This window comes from Bradysia coprophila, assembly GCF_014529535.1.
Source record: "Bradysia coprophila strain Holo2 chromosome X unlocalized genomic scaffold, BU_Bcop_v1 contig_38, whole genome shotgun sequence".
Taxonomy (NCBI): Eukaryota; Metazoa; Arthropoda; class Insecta; order Diptera; family Sciaridae; genus Bradysia; species Bradysia coprophila.
The window spans coordinates 123,056-146,632 of NW_023503327.1; the positions used below are offsets into that span (position 1 = coordinate 123,056).

The window sequence follows — 23,577 nt, forward strand, 5'->3', positions numbered from 1 at the left end:
ATAAGGACGCATGTCTGAGACAATGTTAAGGGTGATTTACATGTTAAATCAAATAGTTCTACTCGAGACTCTCGAGGCGGCATGGAACCACAAAAATATATGTTAAACCGGTCATTAATTATCTAACGATTAGCCGTTGACATGATGTCACATCTGAAGTATAAATGCTCAAATCTATCAAAAAATGAGAAAAATTCGATTTTGGTACTGACCACCCTCTATTTTTAGCGAATTGACTTGTATGGAGAGTTTTATGCAGAATACAATACTCTGACGAATTTGTACTGAGGGATTCTTTTGAATTTCGACTGACCGAAATCGGCGCTATTTATTCCGGGACTTTTTTATATATGCCTAGTTAGGCCTTGGTGCCTAGGCCCCAAAGCCAGTCTCAGATATTTTTGATCTTCCATGTCTGGTTGAAAGCTGATGTCGAGTACTCCTGGGGCAAATATTAACTTAATGAAATTTGATGACAAACGGCCGAAAATATGACTTCCGGAAATGAATGTGGAGGACCTCAGCTTTACAGTGATACGCATATTTAGTACCTATTTGCCATCGATTCCAGCAATAACATTTTGTCGACCTGTTCCCACACCTTGTTCCATAGCGAATGTACTATTAGAGTTCTTTGTGTTAAATAATTAAAATTGTTATTTTTGCCGCGCAGCGAATTTTTTTTCTCTTAATTTTGATTTCCGTCGATGAAATTTGCGAAAAATAAGGAAAATAAGGATTTTTTAATAAAATAAGGAGGAATAAGGAGGTTTTTATAAAAATAAGGAAAACTAAAGAAATAAGGAGGTGTGAGCCTGTCGAGTAACCAAGTTCTATTTTGTTGTGTTAGAACTTTTCATTCGTTGAGAATCAGCAGCTCAATAAAGATCATTATTTTGTAATTGTCTCTTATTTCCTGGAGATATTTGGACGCTCCAACACGGACTACCTAAAGCTCGGACTACCTGAAACTTGGATTAATTGAAGCTCGGACTACCTGAAACTCGAATTACATGAAGCTAGAACTACATGCAGTTAGGACAACATAAGACTCGGATTACCTGAAGCTCGGACTACGTGAAATTCGGATTACCTGAATGTGATTAAAACTGAGCCTGAATTGAAAATATTTTTACCTGACCTGAATTTACCTAAAACCTGACGACGTCTAAAAAATCAGATAAATCAGATCAGATTTCGGGTATAGCTGAGATGTTTTCTGAAAACTAGCACAACTTATCTCAATTTCTTTTCTTTTCAGATTTCAGGTAATTTCGGGTCAGTTCAGTTCAGACTCAGATATTTTCAGGTCGTCTTGGGCCTGGACCTGTTCCTAGTCTTATATCTTTACAGTTCCCACATCAAAAATATACTCAAGGAGAATCATAAAAGTGATGCACTAATTTACTGATGCAAATACATTCCCTTGTAAGGCGGTATAAACACGTACAAGGCAATGTATTAAAATCAGTGGAAGAATTCAAATTCTTGAAAAGGTCAGGACTACACCGAAAGATAAAGTTCTTTAGGTGTCAGTAAGCGTTACTAAGGATTGTCATATCACCCTTATATTGAGTGAAGCTCTAATTATATGTGGACTTCAGGATACAGATTTTGAGGGCCATTTCCTAAGGGCAAGAGACTGACCGTGGAGTTCAATAAATTGGCGTCGTGATCCACAAAGAAAACGTTTTTTGGACATTTGACGCTCAGAATGAATATTTGTGACGCATATTTAAAAATTGCCCTTGGCGCTAAAACAGCTAAAGGCACAACTGAAGACACAAATACATCCTGAAAGACATAATCGTATTGGAGCGTTTCATATGGTATTCTCCCGTCTGCATTTAACCTTTGAGCGATACGAAATTATAAGAAAATAAATCCGTTGCGAAACCTACGACCAAACCGAACATTTGCTTTAATTGGGAAAATTGGCATCGATCATCGAGAAAAAGTAAGTTACCAAAGAGTCGGAAAAACGTTTAAAATTGAAAATGTCACGGCCCTTTGAGAATGCACGGTTACGATTTTACGTGTGAAACCCAAAGACGACACCTCGTAAGTAGAATTAACCTTACCATATTTAAGTGTCCAATTTTACGTCTTGTCTCGTGCAACATTGCCGCTATCATCCAAGAACGAGAACAAACATATTCATTTCGAACGGCAAAGAAACAAACCCACAGATTCGTGCAACTCTAACGGTTTACTCATTCGTACGTCTTTTTTTTTATTAAGGCTAGTTGTTACTAGCTTGTAGATTAGACATTTGCTGTTTGGATGAATCTACCTGTGCTAGCAATGTAGCTCAGGATGTCATGTGATTGCAATGTTCTAATTTGGTTATACCCAATGGTGTAACCGCCCAGATGCTTTCTTCTTTGGGTTATGAAAGCAGGACACTTACAGAGGTAATGTTCCGCCGTATCTATGTGTTCCCCACATAAATCACTGCTAGGGTCGCTGCGTTTGCCAATAGTTGTGAGATGCTTGTTAAATTCGTAATGTCCCGTCATCACTCCGGTGTATTTTTTGAGTCTCGTTCTGCTTATGTTCATGAGATACTTACTGTTTTTCATACTAATTTGGATGCAATTTTTAGCTTGACGACAACCAGGTACATTTTTCCAGTATTCTGTGAACGTACGCTTTTTCAATTTGTTTATTCTTTGTTTTACATAAGACCTGGGGACACCCATTGCTGGTTCCGGGCCCGTCAGGGTGCTAAGAGCTCCAATTTTTGCTAGTTGATCCGCTCTCTCGTTCCCCTCTATGTTGGAGTGTCCCGGTATCCAAATGAGGTTCACAATGTTATGTCTGCTCACTTGGTTCAGTATGTCATAGCATTCCAGAGCAAGAGCTGAGGTAAATGCGAATGATGATACTGCTTTGATAGCGCCCTGGCTGTCGGAGCATATTGAAATATTTTCATTATTGATGCTTTCCTCTATAATTACCTTACAGGCTTCTATAATTGCTCTGATTTCAGCCAAGTATATAGACGAATAGTAACCTAGTGGTAAACTTAGCTCAATATTCAGTTCTTTACAGTATAATCCAGCGCCAGCTGACTCGCATATAAGGGAGCCGTCCGAGTAAAATACATAACCTTGTTTTGGTGGTAACGTTCCATCAATCCATTCTTCCCTGTTAGGGAATTGCGTACTAAACTTTTTGTTAAATCTAAACGTTCTAACTATGTTATCTGATGGCATACTTAATGCAGGTTCCCTGTATATCGTACTAAACCAGACTTTCGTATGGTCTGTCGACCTGATTGGTGCTTTACCAATTCTATTTAGCGTTGCAATAGCTTCGTTAGCAATATGGATATGCAGCGGAGGTAAATTTAGCATTGCCTCCAGTGCGGCTGTTGGAGTTGATCTCCAGGCCCCAGTTATGGCTAAGCATGCAGTTCTTTGAAATTTATTTAATTTCTTTTGAATATGTTTGAGGTTACATCTGTGATTCCACAGAAATGAAGCGTATGTTACGATGGGTCTGATGACGGTTGTGTAGATCCAATGCATTACTTTAGGTGTAAGGCCCCAAGATGCTCCATACGCTTTGCGGCATTGCCATAGTGATATCAGTGCTTTTTCTAGGCGCGAGTTCAGGTTCGCTAACCAGTACATGCCACTGTCTAAGATAATACCCAGATATTTCACTTCTTTGACCAGTTTAATCGGTATACCATTTATCAGTGGAATTTTGAGTCCTTCTATATTTCTACGCCTTGTGAACAGTATCATATTAGTTTTGTTAGGGTTGACGTTAAGGCCGTTTTCCGTACACCAATTCGTGACTATGTCTAGAACTGTTTGTAGAAGGTCGCATAAGGTACTCAAGAATTTACCTTTGAGAAGTGTGGCTAGGTCATCAGAGAAACCTTCCGTTTGGAAGTTGTTGTCGTTAAGCTTCTTAATAAGTTCGTTAATTACTAGGCACCATAAGAGAGGGGGAAGTACTCCACCTTGGGGACGTCTTTAGGATGAACTGAATTGTTATCTTCATAAGCAAGTGCTTTGATTCATTTGAAGCGTTTCTTACAATGATTACGTGTATGCGTAGTCGGTTTAAGCAAATTTCGTTTATTAATAATTGCCGGTCCATTTAATCCACTGCAGATCATGAGAGCCGACTAATGTTGAATGGAAATGATTTCGATTCGGAGTCGGAATTTCCGACAGAAAAAGGTCGTTAAAACGATAAAACGCCCAATTTCAGCTTTTAATTTTCGAAAGATAAACATCCATAGTAACAGCAGTGTCCTTTAGTGATAAGTTGGACAAAAAAAACTTTTTTTAACGAGCGCCCTATGAAAGAACTCACTGGAGCACCATTGACTCTCTACAACGAAATTCAATTTACAGCGCCGAAATCTGACGATATTGCCAAACAGTAACACCGTCTTTAGTCAGTTCAATGACCTGTCTTTCCTTGGTCAATTTTGTAAGATGTTGCCGTACATTGTAAGCAGCAGCCGGCCACAATTCTTTCGGCGTTTCCTGGTAAATGATTTCCACCAAATCCATTTCAGTGAAACATCGTTCGGGATGCGACTTGAGTGCACTCAAAATCTGCGCTTCACGTTGATTGCGATGGTCAATGTAGAATTGAATTTTCGGTATGGGATCCTGCAATGAGAGCACTTTAGTGAGACTACTAATTGATCGAATCATTTGGTGGCGTTCTTGCATCGACTATGTTGCCGTGTCCTGTAAAAAAAATGAAATGTAATCGTCACATCAGTGCTAAGTACAAAGTCTGGTATTACCCGGATAGATTTTGGTTGGCTTGTTGTCCAAGATGAGTTGTAGACTTCGCATATAATCGTAAAGATCCTCGAAAACAGCCGTCCCTTCACCTATATGCCATCAATACAAATTCAGACAAGGCTAACGGGCGACGACGGTACGACGGTACAACGAACACTCACCTAAAATACAATCCCCACTGAACAACGTCTTGTCGTCTTTCATCTGTAACACGACATGATCGGTGGTATGGCCTGGCGTGTAAATTACTTTCACCGAAGCCCCATCAACGGTAAATTCTTGTCCGTCGGTCAGTTTGTTCAATTCCACCGATTTCGGAATTTCCTCATACTCATCAGCGGCATCGACTCTCGGATATTTCCAAATCTTACAGTTGGCATTCGCATCCAAAATGCTGAGCACATCCCTCACGCCTCCGATATGGTCGTGGTGCCAATGCGTCAACAGAATGGTTTCGATTGAGGCTTGTTCCGAATGCAAAACATTTTTCAAATTTTCAATGAACAACGGCTTATCGGGATCGCCTGTGTCCAAAAGTATTCGCCTGTCAATGGGAAATGTGCACTGTCACTGGTTGTACGATTGGATTGGAATTGAAATGATGTCTCACTTTACACCGGTACCAATGAGATACGTGTTTGTCCCCTGCAAAGTCATTGGTCCCGGATTGCATCCTAATATGCGAATAATATTGTGCGAAATTCGGGTAACAATTGGAATCACTGCGCCACTCATTTCGAGATATTAATTGATTCGGTTTTGACGTGACAAAGTGCAAAAAGTGAAATGTTTAGATAACACAACCAGCTGACAGTGTTGTTGTTTTTAAGACGAAATACAAACACTCACACTACTGTATATACCACTGCGAAAGCAACGTCTGACATTTTTATTTAATAACATCAACAATGCAACGTCTAAATCTTTTACAAATTCGAACTCTTTATTGTTATGGTCGCGGTATTCGTGAAGTGTGCAACACCCCATTGGAGTTGGTCCACAGTCCAACGGTCGAATGATTTTTAGCTGAAGTATTGTTCGAACAGTTTCTCGATGCATCGTCCAGCACATTGACATCCACTTCGAATCGCTTCAGTTGTTCCTTAACATCCTTAAAGTCTGCTTGACTGAAAATTGAAGTCAAAAAATGTTGTGTCATCCGGATCGCTTGGCGTGAAACAAAAGTTTTCATTGAACGCAGAAGTAACCATTTCAGCGATAAGCTGTACTTACATTTTCCTAACCACTTCAGAGAATGTGTTATTGTCGTTGAGAAACTCTTTTACATCTTGCATTTCGTCTAATTGATCGTTTCGTCGCTTCAGCACCACCGTTGTATCTTCGTTGTGGTATGAATAATTCAAAAAAGTCAGTGGGATTTTCGTAGTAATTTTTTTGATTTCAGAACTGATTTTGGCAGCATGTTCTTTCAGTTTAGTGGAAATCATTGCGTACACTTAATTTATGTTGAATGGACAGTTAAATGTTGAACAAATAAAACGGCACGTCGGTTACAAACAAATTAGATTGTTCACCATCAACAAACAGTATCGGTTGGAAAGGTTTTGAATTGCGAAATTGTACTAAAACGACTACAAAAAATGAATGTAGTGCTGCCAGACCAGCAGTGTTGTTACATAGAAACTAATTTCGAAATTCTCTTCAATTTAAAAAAAATTGTTAGTTTACACCGTTCACACAAGCATTATCATAGTATGTGGCGTTGAATGGTGATTGATGGATTGTAGGTAGTATCCATTCTCATATTGAAAAAGGGAAATTTCAGTAATAGTCCAGGTATTTGTCTAATTCCGTGCGCCTTCAGTTTTTTAAGATTTTTCTTTATTCCATGTTGTTTGCCACGAAAAGTTATGTAATAAATTTTTTTCTGGAAAATGAGAAATAGTTTTTCCGGCCGGAAAATGGATTCAAATGAAAACCTTCAAAGTTCAATATCTCCGAAAATACAATATCTTTCTGAAAAATGTCTTCAGTTCTGGAAAGTATGGCTCATTGCCGATATTTCATGGAAGAACTTTTTTTTGGAGGAGTCGGAATGGAGCCCATATTAGTGTTCACCCAAAAATGTGTCCAGGAAAATTCATCACTTTGAAGCCATTTTCCCTTGTCATTTCCAATTTGTTTTTCATAAAATTGGTGTCATTCGAAAGCTACATTCAAGTACTTCTGATTTCAGCCGGCCGGCAATGATCCATGCTCAGAAGCCTGAGATATGGCCTAGGAAAGTCATGTATGTATGTCCTAATAAGAATTTTGTAAGTTTTTTCTAGATTTGGGATGCAAGTGTTTCTTGCACACGTCATCGTCACTATTTCCTCTCTCCTTGATTTCGGTTCAAGGATTATGGAAAGTTTCATAATTGGGATTTTATTGATGATTTCAATTTACTTTTACGAAAGCTTTTTCGTGTGACATAACTATTGTATTGGTCCCGTTCCAGAATGAAATTTTTTGTGTGACTGTTTATGGAGTAACCCATCCAAAATAATGTCGAATCCTAACGTTTCTAGCTCGTCTTTGCTCTAGACACTAGACATTTCTTACGTTTTTGGCAATTTTATTGGCTAACATTTGGACTTTTAACAAGTTTGAAGTCACAAGAGGTCAGTTCCTAAAAATAAATGACGTCTTCATGGTCCACTGTCTTCTCTATATTCTTGAACTATAGAAATGCAGGGAATTATGTCGATTTTTCTGGGTTTTCTAGAAAAATCGTAAAAAACTTAGGGCGCACGGAGCCATTTTTCGACACAAGGACCTGGACTATAATTATTATAATAGACTGCTACCCGTTGACTTCCGTTTCGTCTCGAATAAAAAAAAATCGCTCTGTATTCGTAGTTATGTTAATGACTACTTATTTGCAGGGGATAAAGTTTAAAAAGTACAGCTTTCATATTTCATTAGACCTAATTTTCGTCCTCGTCGCATATTGACTTGATTGTACTTGACGGAGGCGAAACTCCAAGGCTGTGAACTTTGGGGAGGTCATGCAGATGCAGTTACGTGGGTGACTATTTTATCTGTATATACGAAAGGTGTGTTTTCGCGTATTTAATAAAATAGCGATAAATTTTTCATTACACCGACTACGAAAGTTGTAATTTTCGCTTCCCGAATGAGATGCGAAAGTATAAAAATTCAACTCTCAGTTAGCCACGACATCACAAGAGGTGCGAAAATACTTTCGCCTCCCAACAGAGGAGCGAAAGTACTTTCGCCCCTCAAACGAGGATGCGAAAGTAAATGACAGCAACAACATGTGTTCCGTCTGGTGTCGTTGTGATCACTGTGATTGTTGTGATAGAAAAGAACGTTGCCAATAATTTATAAATTTTTCTTTTACCAGGAGGCTGCCGCCCCCTGGACCCCCGCATATTTCAGCTTATTTCGGTAAATTTCATCAGTTGGAACATTATAAAGAAGCTCAAATTACAATTTTGGTAGTTGTTGTAATGAAAAGTGGTGTGGATCACATGGCACGACGTAAAAAAATACGGTTGAATTTTTTTACTTTCGTCCCTTGTGATCCAAATAACCATTACAGCCTTGGCGAAACTCTACGTCAAGTTATTGAGCAAATACACCACTTTTCCAATGAAACAAATAATAGTTGATCAGTTTCGTCTCGGATTGGTACACTTCGCACAATAAATGCACCATTACCAACCATTTAACGATGGCGTAATGCGTGTAATACACGTGTAATGTATCGAATTGATTTGATGTTGTAGTTGTATTTATCAATTGATATATATCAAAGTAGTTCGATGATTAATAATATTTATCGTCCATTACTTAAATTATAACTGTTTATTTTAAATTAAAATGTCTCTTGGGACGGACGTGTTTTTTGTGTGTAAATTTTCAATTTTGGATTTTCTGACGTCTTCAAACTAAAAACAACTTTCGGTTAAACTCGAAATTTAATAGTCGGTATAAAATTGTTAGAATGTATTTGTTTTGATGAGTAGTGAGTTTTCTTTAGACCGTGCCAAGCCAACGAAAGGCGAGGCAGATGTTTAAACAGTGGCTTATTGTTTTGACCGTCTTTGTGTACCAGTTTAAAAACTGCTTGCGCCATACACAATTTCTTTAAATACTACTAAATCTACTGACCAAGTTAGCTGACACTTCCTCTATCTTGGATAAATCTTAGTAGTTTCGCTAAAGAATCACTAGCACTAGATGGATTTCGTAGATTCGTCTATTTTGGATTAATCTTAGTAGCTTAGTAGTACCATCGGCGTTGACATTGCTCAGATTGTGAAGATATGACGTCTATTTCTGTGATGTGTGAATACACTCGTTCGCTACACTCACTCTATATAATAAACATTGTGTCGATCATGTAGCCTCTTACACTACTAAAATACTTGATGAGAAGGAAAAATGGTTTTTATAATGGTGCGGTAGTAATAATTACTCTTGGGTTATAAAAATAAACTTTGAATTATTTAACCGTTTAATAACCGCTATAGACATAATATCCCATTTTCGATAATTATTTTGGTATGTTAACGTAAACGATTACGTCTATTTTATGACCCGGGTCAATCGTCACATTTACAACAGTTCATAACCGCATACAATGAATGGAATAATAGGATTTTTTCATCAATGTTTAATGTGTTCTGTGAATAATAACATCCTGGAAAAAACCAAATTAATTCAATTGAGTTGAGAGTCACATTTTTCTGTGGATCTTGATAAGGTTTTTTTTTTTTAAATTCGATTTGTGAGAATAGAAAATTTAATATTTTTTTTTGTCGTCAGTGTGTTACAATTACAAGTCTAACGAACTCTTATCACAGAGGCAAAAAATGTTCCAACCAAATAAACGACTTAAAGTGAATGCAATACGCCATAGAAACTTGAAGAATACACAAAGAATAAATTCCCTTGAAAGCGATTCGAAAACATGTGAAACTACTTGCAACGAGAGCTTTCGACAATATCTTCGCAATTCAACGTTACACGGTTTAAAGTATGTTGGTGACAGTACGATAACATTATTTGAACGGTAGGTAACGTAACTGCTGAGGAAAATTTAATTTCCTAAAATGTTCATTTGTATCAAACGCTCTTTGTACGTAGCGCGTGGAGGATGTAGATTTACTGAGATAAACACATACAACCTAGGTGTCTAGTCTAGTTTTCAAAATCGTTTTTTAGTTCCTATTCGGTCAATAGAACAATCGAAATTCATGGGATAAACTTACCTAAACATTGTTTGTTAAGACTAGAGGTCGTCGGTTTCAGTATTTGCTTATGGTAATAGACAATCAACGATGTCCCTGTACCGATGAAATGTCGGGTTCTACAATGTCGGTTGATATAGAGAGCATTTGATTCGGTGTCATTACGGATTAGGATGTCAATACATTTATAGAAAAATTCTAATTTTTAGCATATTCTTCGGATTAATGTTTTCCGTTGTGGTTGCACTTTCGGCATACTTCATCACTAATGTATACGATAAGTATAAGTCATCGCCAATGATAATATCGCTTAATTCGAGGCCAACCGATATCACTAAGCTGCCATTTCCTGGTATTTAATGTGAATTTCTAATTAAAGCAAGAAATCAATCAGCTGGGTTTCTATCTTATTGCAAACATTTGAACGAGCTCATATTTCTTTGGGGGGACATGTGAATAGCACAATCGTCTTCTCAAAAAAAATTCTTTAAAACAGCATATCATTCAGATTCCTCCTAAAATACAGTCACACTTTATGTATAAAATAGACAAGTGAGGGACCCTTTCGTTTCAAATAAATGACCAAATTGTTTGATAATCAACCAAAAAAATGTAAAACTAAAATTGTTCGAAACTATGCCTATGGAAGAATTTTCTTTTAACTCAACCAGGACCAATTAGGAAATTTTTAGCTCGCTCCGCTCGTATGTTAAATATGAAAAATAATGACAAATTTACAAACGTTTATTAAAATGTGTTTGCCTTGAAATAGAAACTAGATAGCTGAGCTACTGCACAATTTTAGAATTTCCGTTTTTCAATTTTATTATTTTGTATTCGTTAAATAAATATAATTTCCAGCTGTTACTGTTTGTAACATGAATCAAGCGCTTAAAAGTGTGGTTGCCAATTATGCGGTAGACAGCGACGAATTTTCAATGATTCAAAGTATTTGCGCGGTAGCTGTTGATGAAGATGTTAAAAATTCAAAAACTGGAAAATGGTCCGACTTCCAAAAAGTCTTGATAGATGTGAGTTTGTCGGCTTTGTTATCTAACGATTTTACCCGCAGCACCCCACGGAAATGTCTCATTATACTAGATAACATTTGCCTTTAATTTTCATCTCCGCGGGGGGCTTAGTGAGTAAAAGAACCCACGTAATCGTTTGTTAAACATAATTTCCAATTAATTTACGGTAAAAATATCGTTTAGGTGTCTCAGTCATGCAAGGATATGTTAATTTCATGTAATTATGGTGGTTTCGAATACAATTGTTCTGACGTTTTCGTTACTGTTCTAACGGACGAGGGACTTTGCTGTACATTCAATGGAGTGAATAGGAAGTTCATAGCGAAGCCAAATATCAAGTCGGATAATTTATGACATGAACAGCAACAGATATCGTTTGTTCTTTTTTACCATTTTTTGTTAAATTTTGCGTGAAGGAGATGAGTGTACCTTGCAAATGCGAATTTTTGTGTAGTCGTGTGCGAGTTTGAGAAGACAATCAGTGACTGAACCTGCGTCAAAAATTTCTTAATTGCTCAATCTACTACATCAAATATCTCAAAAAATGTAAAACTTTTCTTGATCTCATGAAAGAAAAACGGAAAAACCCGCACCCGACTACATAACTGCAATCTTCCGAATTTTACATCTTTTTTCTTCTTGTGCTGATCAAGCAGATTGTTTCCGATTTGCTATAAAATTAAAAAAAAAAAATTTTCTCATCCGATTAAAGAGATCCACAAGAGTTCAATATGAGCCAGCATTTAGACAAATTTGCCAATCAGTGGACCCCAGAGATGGGATTCGCAAGCGATGAACTGAAAAACCATAAACTTGGCTATCCGCGTTCAACAGTTGGTAAAATGCAACAATTTTGTATAAAATATAATCGGTTGACCCTTCAATATGTTTACTGTGCTGTAGTACCGATATGTTTAACGGAAAGCTAGTTCGGTTCAGTAAACGTATATTGAGTATGGGTATGGTGGCATCGCTTAGTTATTTCTGCTTAACCTCAAACATTGATGCCGCTCCTCTGCCTTTTATTTGACTCAAATCCCTCATTGCATTAACGGAATTCACAGTCATCCGTTTCATGACATACAGTTGTAGAAACTATTGCTTGAAATGTCAAGAGGGATTCTTTTGAAAATCCACCTATCAAAATCGGACCCACTTCGTCTGGGATGGATATATACATGGTTTGAAAGGTCTTTGCCAGTAGACCTCAAAAGAGGCCTCACACAGTCTCGAGCCACACCTTGTTGCTGGTGGAAGATCTCCGAAGTTGGAAAAATAGTGTTTTTTATCCGAAATTTTAGGCCGTTATAAATGATCGTTCCGGGTGAGATTGGGCTCGTTGGAAAGCTGAGCTCAAGTACTTTCGGGTCATGCCTAGTTTGATTAGATTCATTGATATATGTTTGCAAAAAATGCAAGAATTTTTTTTTCAAAATATGTGCGAACTTTAGACAGGTCTGGGCTGGTACTGATGACGCTTAATGTGAACCTAAAATGCTAGTCGTAACATACATTGTCTAAGCTTTTCATTGATACCTCATTTGCAGTGCTGGTGATTGCTGGCGAGTTTTACGAGTAGCGGTTGTACTAACATAAAGTTCTGTTATGTCAGCAATCACCAGCACTACAAATGAGGTATCAACGGAAAGCTTAGACAATGTATGTTTCAACTAGCATGTTAGGTTCACATTAAGCGTCATCAGTACCAGCCCAGACCTGTCTAAAGTTCACAAAGATTTTGAAAATTTTTCTTGCAAATTTTTGCAAACATATATCAATGAATCTAATCAAACTAGGCATGACCCGAAAGTACTTAAGCTCAGCTTTCCAACGAGCCCAATCTCCCCCGGAACGATCATTTATAACGGCCAAAAAATTCGGATAAAAAACACTATTTTTCTAACTTCGGAGATCTTCCCCCAGCAACCAGGTGTGGCTCGAGACTGTGTGAAGCCTGTTTTAAGGTCTACTGGCAAAGACCTTTCAAACCATGTATATATCAATCCCAGACGAAATGGGTCCGATTTTGATAGGTGGATTTTCAAAAGAATACCTCCAACTATGATGTACAAGGAGGCAAAACGGGGTGAAAAAGGATGACTGTGAGACCACCTTTACAATTACATAGCTCAGAGTATATTGATGTACAATTTCATTGAAATGGTATCTGCCCAATCATGAAAGTAGCGATAGTGGAATTTATTTAAAACTCTGACTCATGGGACTGTACTTGCTTACTCACGCATATTATTTTAAGAAAAAGTGAGAAACCATCATTTATTTTCAAGGTACCGGCGCTCACTTGGGATTGAGTGTTATTTTGAATGCTGGCATTAGTGAATACTATTGTTCGTCCACGAGTAGTTATGGCTTTAAAATTTTGCTACACAATCCAACTGAGGCCCCACAAATATCAAACTATGGTACGTCTATTTCTAACGGCTACGAATCTCGTGTCGTTATAACACCGGCACTGTCCGAAGCATCTGCAACAGTGCGAAATATGCCGCTCAACGTACGATATTGTTTATTCGAAGAAGAGAATCACCTGCAATATTTTAGGTGAGTGATGGCAAATTTTCACAACTGAATGGATGTTCGAATAGTTTTGTATTTTCAGTACTTATTCACGAAGAGTGAGTATGAGTAAACATTTTGGCATATCGTCTCGTGCATATCCCTCGAAATAATCTTGTTTTTTTTTAAATAATAATAGAATTGTCAAATGGAGTGCAACGCCCTATATTTTTTGAAATACTGTAATTGCATTTTGTATGTAAGTGACAGAAATTCTTGGGAGGTGAAAAGATGGCGCTGCTGTCTGAAGATCATGAACATCATTAAAATTCATTTAAAATTCTCGTGACAGTGGATGCCCCGATTCTATGATGACATTCCCATTTGTGGACGATCGAATGATGACTGCGTCGACGACGTCACCAATCAACTAAATGCACAAAAGAACAGCTCATTTTCTTGTGATTCTTGTATGCCCGGATGCTTCGAAGTCAATTATCATGCAAGAGTTTCGATGGCACCATTACTCCATGGAGCTCCAGTACTTGCTGAGAAGGGACTTTCCGGACCAAATGTGTCGATTGCACATATATTTTACCAATACAGGTTCTTTCGTAGCGAAAAAAAGGATGAGCTGATTGGTTTCACTGAACTTTTGTGTAAGTTAAATGTGTTAAATGATTGAATTGACGGCTTAGGGGTATCAAAAATTGTAATTAAATTCAAATTTTGAGGACCCATATGAAACTCATGTTGTTTTTGAGAATAGTAATGCACGAAAACCGAGAATCAGTAGGTTGCGTAGGTTTAACCTATCGGTAAATCTATCACTGCCATACAGAAAAAAACGCCATTTTTGCGTTTCCGTCCTGGTTTACGTCCAGTGAAAAGTAGTGGCTTACAATGTTACACCTGTACATTATTACAGTGAAGTTTCGACCAAAATTTGGTCGACCAAAAATTTTTCAAAGTAGCCTCATCTATCCTTGGCTAGATGTTGAAACAACATTTTTGGTCGACCCAAAATTTGGTATGTGCTTTCCATTAGAAGAATAAACAACATTTTTGGTCGACCAAGAATTGGTCGATTTTTGCTTGTGTTTTCCATTAGAAGAATCAACAACATTTTTGGTCGACCAAAATTTGGTTGACCAAAATTTGGTTGACCAAAACTTGGTTGACCAAAACTTTGTTGACCAAAATTTGGTCGTTTACTGAAGAATTCAAAAGTTAAGTGAAATCGACCAAAATTTGGTTGACCAAAATTTGGTCGTTTACTGAAGAATTCAAAAGTTAAGTGAAATCGACCAAAATTTGGTTGACCAAAACTTGGTTGACCAAAATTTGGTCGTTTACTGAAGAATTCAAATGTTAAGTGAAATCGACCAAAATTTGGTTGACCAAATTTTGGTCGATTTCACTTAACTTTTGAATTCTTCAGTAAACGACCAAATTTTGGTCAACCAAATTTTGGTCGATTTCACTTTCAACTTTTGAGTCTTCAGTAAACGACGAAATTTTTGGTCAACCAAATTTTGGTCAACCAAGTTTTGGTCAACCAAATTTTTTTGTCGATTTCATTTAACTTTTGAATTTACTGAAGGTAAACGACCAAATTTTGGTCTACCAAATTTCGGTCGATTTCACTTAACTTTTGAATTCTTCAGTAAACGACCAAATTTTGGTCGATTTCACTTAACTTTTCAATTCTTCAGTAAACGACCAAATTTTGGTCGATTTCACTTTCAACTTTTGAGTCTTCAGTAAACGACGAAATTTTTGGTCAACCAAATTTTGGTCAACCAAGTTTTGGTCAACCAAGTTTTGGTCAACCAAATTTTGGTCGATTTCACTTAACTTTTGAATTCTTCAGTAAACGACCAAATTTTGGTCAACCAAATTTTGGTCGATTTCACTTTCAACTTTTGAGTCTTCAGTAAACGACGAAATTTTTGGTCAACCAAATTTTGGTCAACCAAGTTTTGGTCAACCAAATTTTTTTGTCGATTTCATTTAACTTTTGAATTTACTGAAGGTAAACGACCAAATTTTGGTCTACCAAATTTCGGTCGATTTCACTTAACTTTTGAATTCTTCAGTAAACGACCAAATTTTGGTCGATTTCACTTAACTTTTCAATTCTTCAGTAAACGACCAAATTTTGGTCGATTTCACTTTCAACTTTTGAGTCTTCAGTAAACGACGAAATTTTTGGTCAACCAAATTTTGGTCAACCAAGTTTTGGTCAACCAAGTTTTGGTCAACCAAATTTTGGTCGATTTCACTTAACTTTTGAATTCTTCAGTAAACGACCAAATTTTGGTCAACCAAATTTTGGTCGATTTCACTTAACTTTTGAATTCTTCAGTAAACGACCAAATTTTGGTTAACCAAGTTTTGGTCAACCAAATTTTGGCCGATTTCACTTAACTTTTGAATTCTTCAGTAAACGACCAAATTTTGGTTAACCAAGTTTTGGTCAACCAAATTTTGGTCGATTTCACTTAACTTTTGAATTCTTCAGTAAACGACCAAATTTTGGTTAACCAAGTTTTGGTCAACCAAATTTTGGTCGATTTCACTTTCAACTTTTGAGTCTTCAGTAAACGACGAAATTTTTGGTCAACCAAATTTTGGTCAACCAAGTTTTGGTCAACCAAATTTTGGTCGATTTCACTTAACTTTTGAATTCTTCAGTAAACGACCAAATTTTGGTCAACCAAATTTTGGTCGATTTCACTTAACTTTTCAATTCTTCAGTAAACGACCAAATTTTGGTCGATTTCACTTTCAACTTTTGAGTCTTCAGTAAACGACGAAATTTTTGGTCAACCAAATTTTGGTCAACCAAGTTTTGGTCAACCAAATTTTGGTCGATTTCACTTAACTTTTCAATTCTTCAGTAAACGACCAAATTTTGGTCGATTTCACTTTCAACTTTTGAGTCTTCAGTAAACGACGAAATTTTTGGTCAACCAAATTTTGGTCAACCAAGTTTTGGTCAACCAAATTTTGGTCGATTTCACTTAACTTTTGAATTCTTCAGTAAACGACCAAATTTTGGTCAACCAAATTTTGGTCGATTTCACTTAACTTTTGAATTCTTCAGTAAACGACCAAATTTTGGTTAACCAAGTTTTGGTCAACCAAATTTTGGTCGATTTCACTTAACTTTTGAATTCTTCAGTAAACGACCAAATTTTGGTTAACCAAGTTTTGGTCAACCAAATTTTGGCCGATTTCACTTAACTTTTGAGTTCTTCAGTAAACGACCAAGTTTTGATCAACCAAATTTTGGTCGACCAAAAATGTTGTTTCAACATCTAGCCAAGGCTAGATGAGGCTACTTTGAAAATTTTTTGGTCGACCAAATTTTGGTCGAAACTTCACTGTAATCTGTAAATTTTACACTGTAGAGAATGGACTCATTCACGATTAAGAATGAACCGCAATATATACGAGCTCAAATACAAAATCATATTTTCTAACCGTTTTTTTTAAAGCTAATACCGGTGGACTCTTGGGTTTATTCATGGGCTTCAGCTTGTTCTCATTTGTAGAAATATTTTACTATTTGTCGATTCGACCATACAGCATTGTGGCTTCAAAGCGACGTAGAACATTCAATCGAATGTTCAAAAAGACCAGCAGAATTAGAGCCGAACAAACCGTTACACCGGTGGATGTTAAAGATGCGGCTCATCATCATACAGATTCAATTTATCCATAAAATCTCCGTTTCATCATGAAGTTGTGAAGCACAAATAATAATTGCAGAAATTCAAACTTAAAACTTTGCTTAAATGTATTGCGGTCCATATCAATAAATAAATTTTATTTTAACGAAAACTTCTTTTTAATGTACCCGGGTCCAATGAACTACCAAAAATCATGCTCGAGTCGAGCTTTACGTGAAAAAGGCAAATACCTTCACAGACTATCAAACTCATGGCGCTGAAAATGTTAATGGGGGCCCCATTGGGGGCCCTGTTGAATGTTGTGACCAAGCTGAACGTTCCAGAGTTATGAATGAAAGTTTTTTTTTGTCAATTTTCTCGGAGTAACTGCTGGCCTTTAAAAGAGCCTTTTAACGGCAGCTTCTCGGATGGACATTTAGTGTGCATTGCAGCATTTAATGAGCTGAATAAATATCAAAGAGGAGGAATTGCATGACTCTGGAATTTAGGAAATGTTTCGTATGTACAGTGGTTGTCCGATCGCTGTTTTACTGTGAATTCAACACAAAAATTAATTTCATTGGATCACATCTTTCAAAGACTTACACTCTGTGAAGGGGTGATCAGACGAATGAAAAGAAAAAATTCCGAAACGATAGAGACAAACGAAAGGCGACGTTGAAATCGTACAATCTCATACTAAATCATAAAACCGGTCGCATTCTTGACCAATTTTTTGGGTTGAGCAGTGTTATTATGTTAACATCATTCTGGTTCAATTCATAGTTTCAATATTGTATAATGACGTCTTCGGGTCACCCAGTAGCAAGAAATGTTCAGTTTTTGGAACATTTCTATCCTACTCGCTCTTCGAGTTATATTTGTCTCGCTCGCACTTATGGCAAATGTTTGGAATCCGAACTATGACGTCCATGACAAGAGGATTGAATCTGTTCAAAAACAATTTCTTTTGTTTGGAGGAAACTTGGTTGGAACAGGCGGTCGAACTTACCATCGTATAGCTCGAGATGGAAGCTGATCGATCTGAAATCGCTCCGTTCACGACGACTGAAAGCGTCTGCACTTTTCGCCTTTGCTGACGAAAAAGTTAGAGGCTCCGCAATTGCGCTCAATACAACCGTTCGCTCCCACTCGATCATATCGGTTTTCCAAACTCCTATCACGTAGCAAATATTGGTCGGATTGAAAAACTAATTACTGTTCCGGAGTCCTGCTTCATTTGACTAAAATTCTCCGATAAAAATTTGATAATTTTTCTCTTGATATTACCATTGATATTAACACTGGATCTGATATATTCGTGGCATAGCGACGCGTTTTTGTATTGATAACGTAAAAGAATAGTTGACGATAAAAAATGACTGCCATAGTACCGTTCCAGATGCTGTTCCAGCTGTAGAGCCCCCGGAAAGAAGGAAAAAATCTGCATTTTGACACCAACTTTTTTTCCAACACTTCTGTGGGCTTGCAGCACAAAAGTACTGGGTTCATTTATATGTGGAACGATAGTGGGTGAGGCCAGCTATAACATCCAATACTCAGTTTTGTGAAACATCGAAGCTGCAGAGAAGGCGGACTCTCCGAACATTCACTACATTTTTAGTCATAACTCTCGTGGATCTACTTGCACCAAGCGGTTCGTATACTCTACCTGTAGGTCTTTCCAAGGTCGACATTCGTACAACATTACAACAATTTAAAATGATTTTTTCTTGAGTTATTGTCATTAAAATCGGAGACCGCTTGTTCCCAAAGCTAAAAAAATCAGCTGAAGATTTGGCGATATCACTCTTAAACGATCCTTTGCACAATCAACCCCAAACTAGTTTCACACCTTCAACAGTTAATACTAAGTTAATGTGTGCGTATTGGGAACGACTACTCACCTGAAAAAAAATTAGAATCAAAATCCGAATGGAAACAAAATGCGAATTCATTTCGTCGCTACTGTCCAACGATTTCGTAATGGTACAATTGCGGTAAACAATGGAAACATTTTTCGAACATTGTGCCCGTCTACTCGGCTACATTTTTTGAATCCTTACTAAAGTGCTATTCAATGCTTCCCCACTTGTGTTATCGTTTTTCTTTTAAAATTGCAAATAGCACCAGGTACAATCTAAACCATTACCTGCTGATAAACCGTGAAATCAGTGGTGCTTATCAACTGCTTGTGAGAAATGGTGATAGAACAGTTGTGTTATGGGTTAGTAACATCGCGTGTAGAACGGCACGTTCGATTTATTTCGCTGTTTTTGCACCACTTCTCTCCATCTATTTTGCTGAGAAACTTTTACTCGACCGGAGTGTTGGAAAGACTGTTCAAATCAGAGAATTGAAGGGAAAAAAATCCAGCAGCCTTTCACGTACGACACGTTCTAATCACCCGAATTATTCTCGTTCATATAAAAAATACATTTCAAAAATTCACATTATGACAAAAGGAAATTAAAATTGTGACACTCCTAGCCCATGTTCTGTAACAAGCCTAAAATATAGGAACCGAGATCTTCGTCCTGATTGGTCCACGATACCAATATATTTTTGTGATGCTCATTCGGTTCACTTTCGATGGCTATGGTTACACTTTGTACGGCAATTTTATGATTTTCCAACATTGTGACGGGCCAACTACTCAGTTTATCCTGCAGCAAACTGAACAATTTTTCACTTATCCGGCCAATGGGTTCCTGGTCGTCCACTTTGATTGTTGAGGTAAATCTAAGAACAAAAACCGAAAGTCACGACAACCGTCGGTATTGCGTGTCTCATTACTACTATACCGTAAGATATGTCTGTTGACTCCGACTTCCTTACACAGCTCGTCCAAGCTCATCAACGACACCCGATTGTCTTTCATAAACAAAACACCGTGAATCAGTCGCATTCGTTTCGGATCGGGTGGCTGGGCATTGTAGATTTTCGCTTCAGATTTCAGCAGTGCCAGCGAAGCATCAACTGGTATTTTAACTGGAGTTGTTATGACGCAGGTCTCACCATTAGCCGGCATGAAGCACTCAATACTAAATTCTTCTTTGATTTTCTCTCTCAGGAATTTCATTTTCTCCGCTTCGCCGTGGACAAGCATCACATTCTTGGGCTCGCAATATTGAATCAGCTGCATAATGCCTTTAGCATCGGCGTGAGCGCTGAAACTGAAATGAGAAACAGTCGCAGTTAGGGAACGTTCGTTGTTGATCTCGGGATCAGCTAGATCCAAGAAAATTCTCACGTCGCTCTTGACTAAGTCTCACCTCATATATTCGACCGACATTTTGACTTCAACCTGTTGACGATTTTCGAATTCGATTTTCTTCGCACCGCCAAGAATTTTGTGACCAACCGTACCTTGTACACAATAGCCGGGCATTATAACCATGTTGTTCTCATTCGGAGCCCACTTTTTAAATATTTGCAACGACAGTCCAGCGTGTAACATTCCCGGAGTAGCGAAAACTACCATCGCTGCAAAAACAAATTGGAATTTACTTAGCGTCCGACTGGGACGAAAAAAATTATTCGTCTTACCTCCAGGATTGTCAATGTAGCCTTTGTCGAACGGTTTGATGTGCTTGAAGTCGAACATATTCCGTTGGACGAACGTTTTTCGTATTTTCTGATTGGTCCAAGTGATGAACATTTTGTAGTAATTGTTCGCCTTCTCGGTGAGTCCAACGGCAAAGTAAATTGGATATTTGAGGTTCATTCGTTCCCAATATGTTTCCAATAAAATGCACAGCTCTTGCGCCCGACCCAGCGCGAATACTGGAATCAAAACTTTACCGCCTCTGGCCACACACTCGTGGACCTTTTTCAAAAAGTCCCGTTCGCGACACCGTTTCGAATCACGGATCGTCGTCGCATATGTACTCTCCGAAATGAGTAGATCCGGTTTGCATTTATCGATCCATGCAGCGCCCAGATGTCGATCCGGTGTCATGTTATAATCGCCGGTGTACACGACCGATTGCGATCCGACTCGTATCCAGAACATTGCTGCGCCCAGAACATGGCCAGCATAATATGCCTTGATTTCCAATTCACTGTCCACCATAACACTCTGGTGCAAGGTCACGGCCTGGACCTTTTTCATGCAATCTTTGATCATTTGCGTTGTGAAAAAGTTGGATTCCCCTTTACGTTCAACGGCCACTTTGCGCATATCTTCCAGTAAAATCGGAGCGATTGCTTTCGTCGGATGTGTCATGTAGATGGGACCAGTGTAGCCAACTATTTCCGACATATAAGGCAAGGCACCACAGTGGTCCAAATGGAAATGGGAAATAATAACGCAATCGATGTGAACGGTCAACGGACCTTCCGGCACGATGTACGAGAAATCGGGAAATCGTCGCTCGTCATTGTATCCCATATGCATGCCACAATCGAGCATTATGTTTTTGCCGCCCATCGACAACAGAAGACAACTTCTTCCCACATCTTGGCCGGCACCGAGCGGAGTGACTTTTAAATCTAAATTAGAACAACAAATCGTTTCAATTCTCGTCGGTCAGTCCCAAAAAAAATCAATTAAAAACAAAACGTCACCTGGCATAATAATAATTTCGCAATGGAGCCGTTTTATTTACACCGCAATTTCATAACACGATGTTGATATGACCCCCACTACACGGTTTGTTTGATGGTTTGTTTTGTACCGATTTTACATTTATATGATTTCTATAAACTGACAAAAACTTTGCGGTATGAAACACCAAGCCGTTTTAATTGTTTTGACTGCCTGTGCGAAATAAATTTATCAGAAATGTGCACACGCCTCTCGAAACGAAGTTGATTTGCGATAAAAGATTAATTTTAAATGATGCAAGCAGTGATTCAGTTTGACAATTTTATTTTCTAGATAGTGACAGGGACGCCACCTATACAACTGTCAACTGTCAATAATTTTTTTGAAAAATAATTCTACAGACCCGCACGATAGACTGTTATGATCAGAGCGAGAAAACCGAAGACCAGTTATTTTAACTGGCCTTGGGGTACTTGTCAAAGTATTTACATCTCTTTCAATGTGGTACGTTGAGAGCGAGAGGACCGAAGACCAGTTTATTATAACTTGCCTTGGGGTACCTGTCAAAATATCTCTTTCTCTTTCATCATAACCCTCTATTGTTCGTCTCGGGATACGCGTCAAAATGAGCGTAATTTTCATTGTATTATTTTGACAAATGACCCTGAGTTCTTTGACAATTCGAATTCGCTCTCCTTAATCACTGTATAATAAACTGGTATTCGGTCCTCTGAGAGGATTCCCCTCGTTCGTATCGTAAGATGTTGAAAGAGAAGCAAATACTTTGACAAGTACCCCAAGGCAAGTTATAAATTAACTGGTCTTCGGTCATCTCGCTCGTCAAACACACGTCATAAATTTATGATTAAAAAATAAAATAAAATTTAGGGTCACGCTCGTTATAACAAACAAAACAAATTGGTTAGCGATTTGTCTCATTTTGACGTGTGACCCAGAGACTCGAACTGTTGTCGCCAAACACTCTATATAGAGCGTTTAAGGAGAAAATTCGTGAATGGAAAAAGCAAGCCTTAGGGATAGCACAAACGAAGCATTGTGGTCCCGGATACAGCAATCGCAATTTTCGATAGAGAAATTTCTAACTTTATTTGACAGTTTCGACAATTTCGTTATGAAAACAAGGGTGAAATAGTTATTTGTGTACTTGGTTTGGACGATGTATTTAAGTTATTTTAGCGAACGAAGTGAGGGCTACAAGCGAACATAGCTTAAAAACATCGTCCAAACCATGTACTCAAAAAAAAAATTTCATGCATAGGGAAAAGATCGAGAGAAAATTTCCAAAATTGACCTCGATTTTGGCTTCAAGGCATGAAAACACGTTTCCAATGCCTCGTATATTTTCATCCTTAAGTGTCCACTCCACTCAACAAAAAGTACTCCGTAAGAGAGCCGTGAGAGAGCGAGCTGTCAAATAAACAAAGAAAAACATTGAAAAAATTCAATTTTGTCTCTCACACGGAGTACTTTTTTCGTAAGAGGAAACTAAGCATTAAACGTTTACTTACACTCCGTTTACTTTCTGTTTTCAAAATAACAATGATATGAGAAGTGTTCTCTTTTTCCATTGTTATAGCGTAAACGGAGTGATGCGCGATTCCCACTTTAAGCTCAATTAACTCAACTTTAACTCAACTTTAACTCAACTTTAAGCTCAGTTTAATTTTGCATGTGATTTCTCTGATTTTGACGTGTGACCCTGAGACCAGTTATATACAGTGTCACTTGAATGGGCTGACATTTAGGGTTTAGCAAAATGTCAGGATTCGGCACATTTCA

The 23,577-nt window shown here is 37.8% G+C and overlaps 3 protein-coding genes across 3 annotated transcripts; 1 reads left to right on the plus strand and 2 right to left on the minus strand.

Moving 5' to 3' along the window:
* Nucleotides 1-4,219: 4,219 nt before the first annotated feature.
* Nucleotides 4,220-6,343, minus strand: LOC119069586 (beta-lactamase-like protein 2 homolog). Its single transcript, XM_037173676.1, has 6 exons — nucleotides 6,015-6,343; nucleotides 5,392-5,908; nucleotides 4,943-5,325; nucleotides 4,781-4,870; nucleotides 4,702-4,721; nucleotides 4,220-4,640 (listed from the first exon to the last, which is right to left on the minus strand). The coding sequence occupies exons 2-6, from the start codon at nucleotides 5,514-5,516 to the stop codon at nucleotides 4,371-4,373; spliced, it is 888 nt and encodes a 295-aa protein (XP_037029571.1). The 5' UTR covers nucleotides 5,517-5,908; nucleotides 6,015-6,343; the 3' UTR covers nucleotides 4,220-4,370.
* Nucleotides 6,344-9,625: 3,282 nt separating this feature from the next.
* Nucleotides 9,626-17,387, plus strand: LOC119069660 (pickpocket protein 28-like). Its single transcript, XM_037173778.1, has 10 exons — nucleotides 9,626-9,825; nucleotides 10,213-10,355; nucleotides 10,865-11,034; nucleotides 11,218-11,384; nucleotides 11,747-11,871; nucleotides 13,323-13,596; nucleotides 13,655-13,670; nucleotides 13,751-13,810; nucleotides 13,904-14,210; nucleotides 17,055-17,387. Exons 1-10 carry the CDS (start codon nucleotides 9,626-9,628, stop codon nucleotides 17,279-17,281), a joined length of 1,689 nt encoding a protein of 562 aa, XP_037029673.1. The 3' UTR covers nucleotides 17,282-17,387.
* Nucleotides 17,388-19,609: 2,222 nt separating this feature from the next.
* On the minus strand, nucleotides 19,610-22,150 carry LOC119069589 (integrator complex subunit 11). The gene is made up of 5 exons (XM_037173679.1): nucleotides 21,798-22,150; nucleotides 20,778-21,722; nucleotides 20,504-20,714; nucleotides 20,033-20,404; nucleotides 19,610-19,970 (listed from the first exon to the last, which is right to left on the minus strand). Exons 1-5 carry the CDS (start codon nucleotides 21,802-21,804, stop codon nucleotides 19,715-19,717), a joined length of 1,791 nt encoding a protein of 596 aa, XP_037029574.1. The 5' UTR covers nucleotides 21,805-22,150; the 3' UTR covers nucleotides 19,610-19,714.
* Nucleotides 22,151-23,577: the final 1,427 nt, after the last annotated feature.

What these genes read in the sequence shown, in the direction of transcription:
- LOC119069586 (XM_037173676.1), bottom strand. Translation starts at nt 5,516, where the DNA reads ATGAGTGGCGCAGTGATTCCAATTGTTACCCGAATTTCGCACAATATT. An exon ending in CTCATTGGTACCGGTGTAAA is followed by an intron (nt 5,326 to 5,391) that starts GTGAGACATCAT and finishes TCCCATTGACAG; the next exon opens with GCGAATACTTTTGGACACAG. An exon ending in GCCAACCAAAATCTATCCGG is followed by an intron (nt 4,722 to 4,780) that starts GTAATACCAGAC and finishes TTTTTTTTACAG; the next exon opens with GACACGGCAACATAGTCGAT.
- LOC119069660 (XM_037173778.1), top strand. Translation starts at nt 9,626, where the DNA reads ATGTTCCAACCAAATAAACGACTTAAAGTGAATGCAATACGCCATAGA. An exon ending in TCCAAAAAGTCTTGATAGAT is followed by an intron (nt 11,035 to 11,217) that starts GTGAGTTTGTCG and finishes AATATCGTTTAG; the next exon opens with GTGTCTCAGTCATGCAAGGA. An exon ending in TGGTTTCACTGAACTTTTGT is followed by an intron (nt 14,211 to 17,054) that starts GTAAGTTAAATG and finishes TTTTTTTTAAAG; the next exon opens with CTAATACCGGTGGACTCTTG.
- LOC119069589 (XM_037173679.1), bottom strand. An exon ending in CTACATTGACAATCCTGGAG is followed by an intron (nt 20,715 to 20,777) that starts GTAAGACGAATA and finishes TTGTTTTTGCAG; the next exon opens with CGATGGTAGTTTTCGCTACT. An exon ending in GTCAACAGACATATCTTACG is followed by an intron (nt 19,971 to 20,032) that starts GTATAGTAGTAA and finishes TTTTGTTCTTAG; the next exon opens with ATTTACCTCAACAATCAAAG.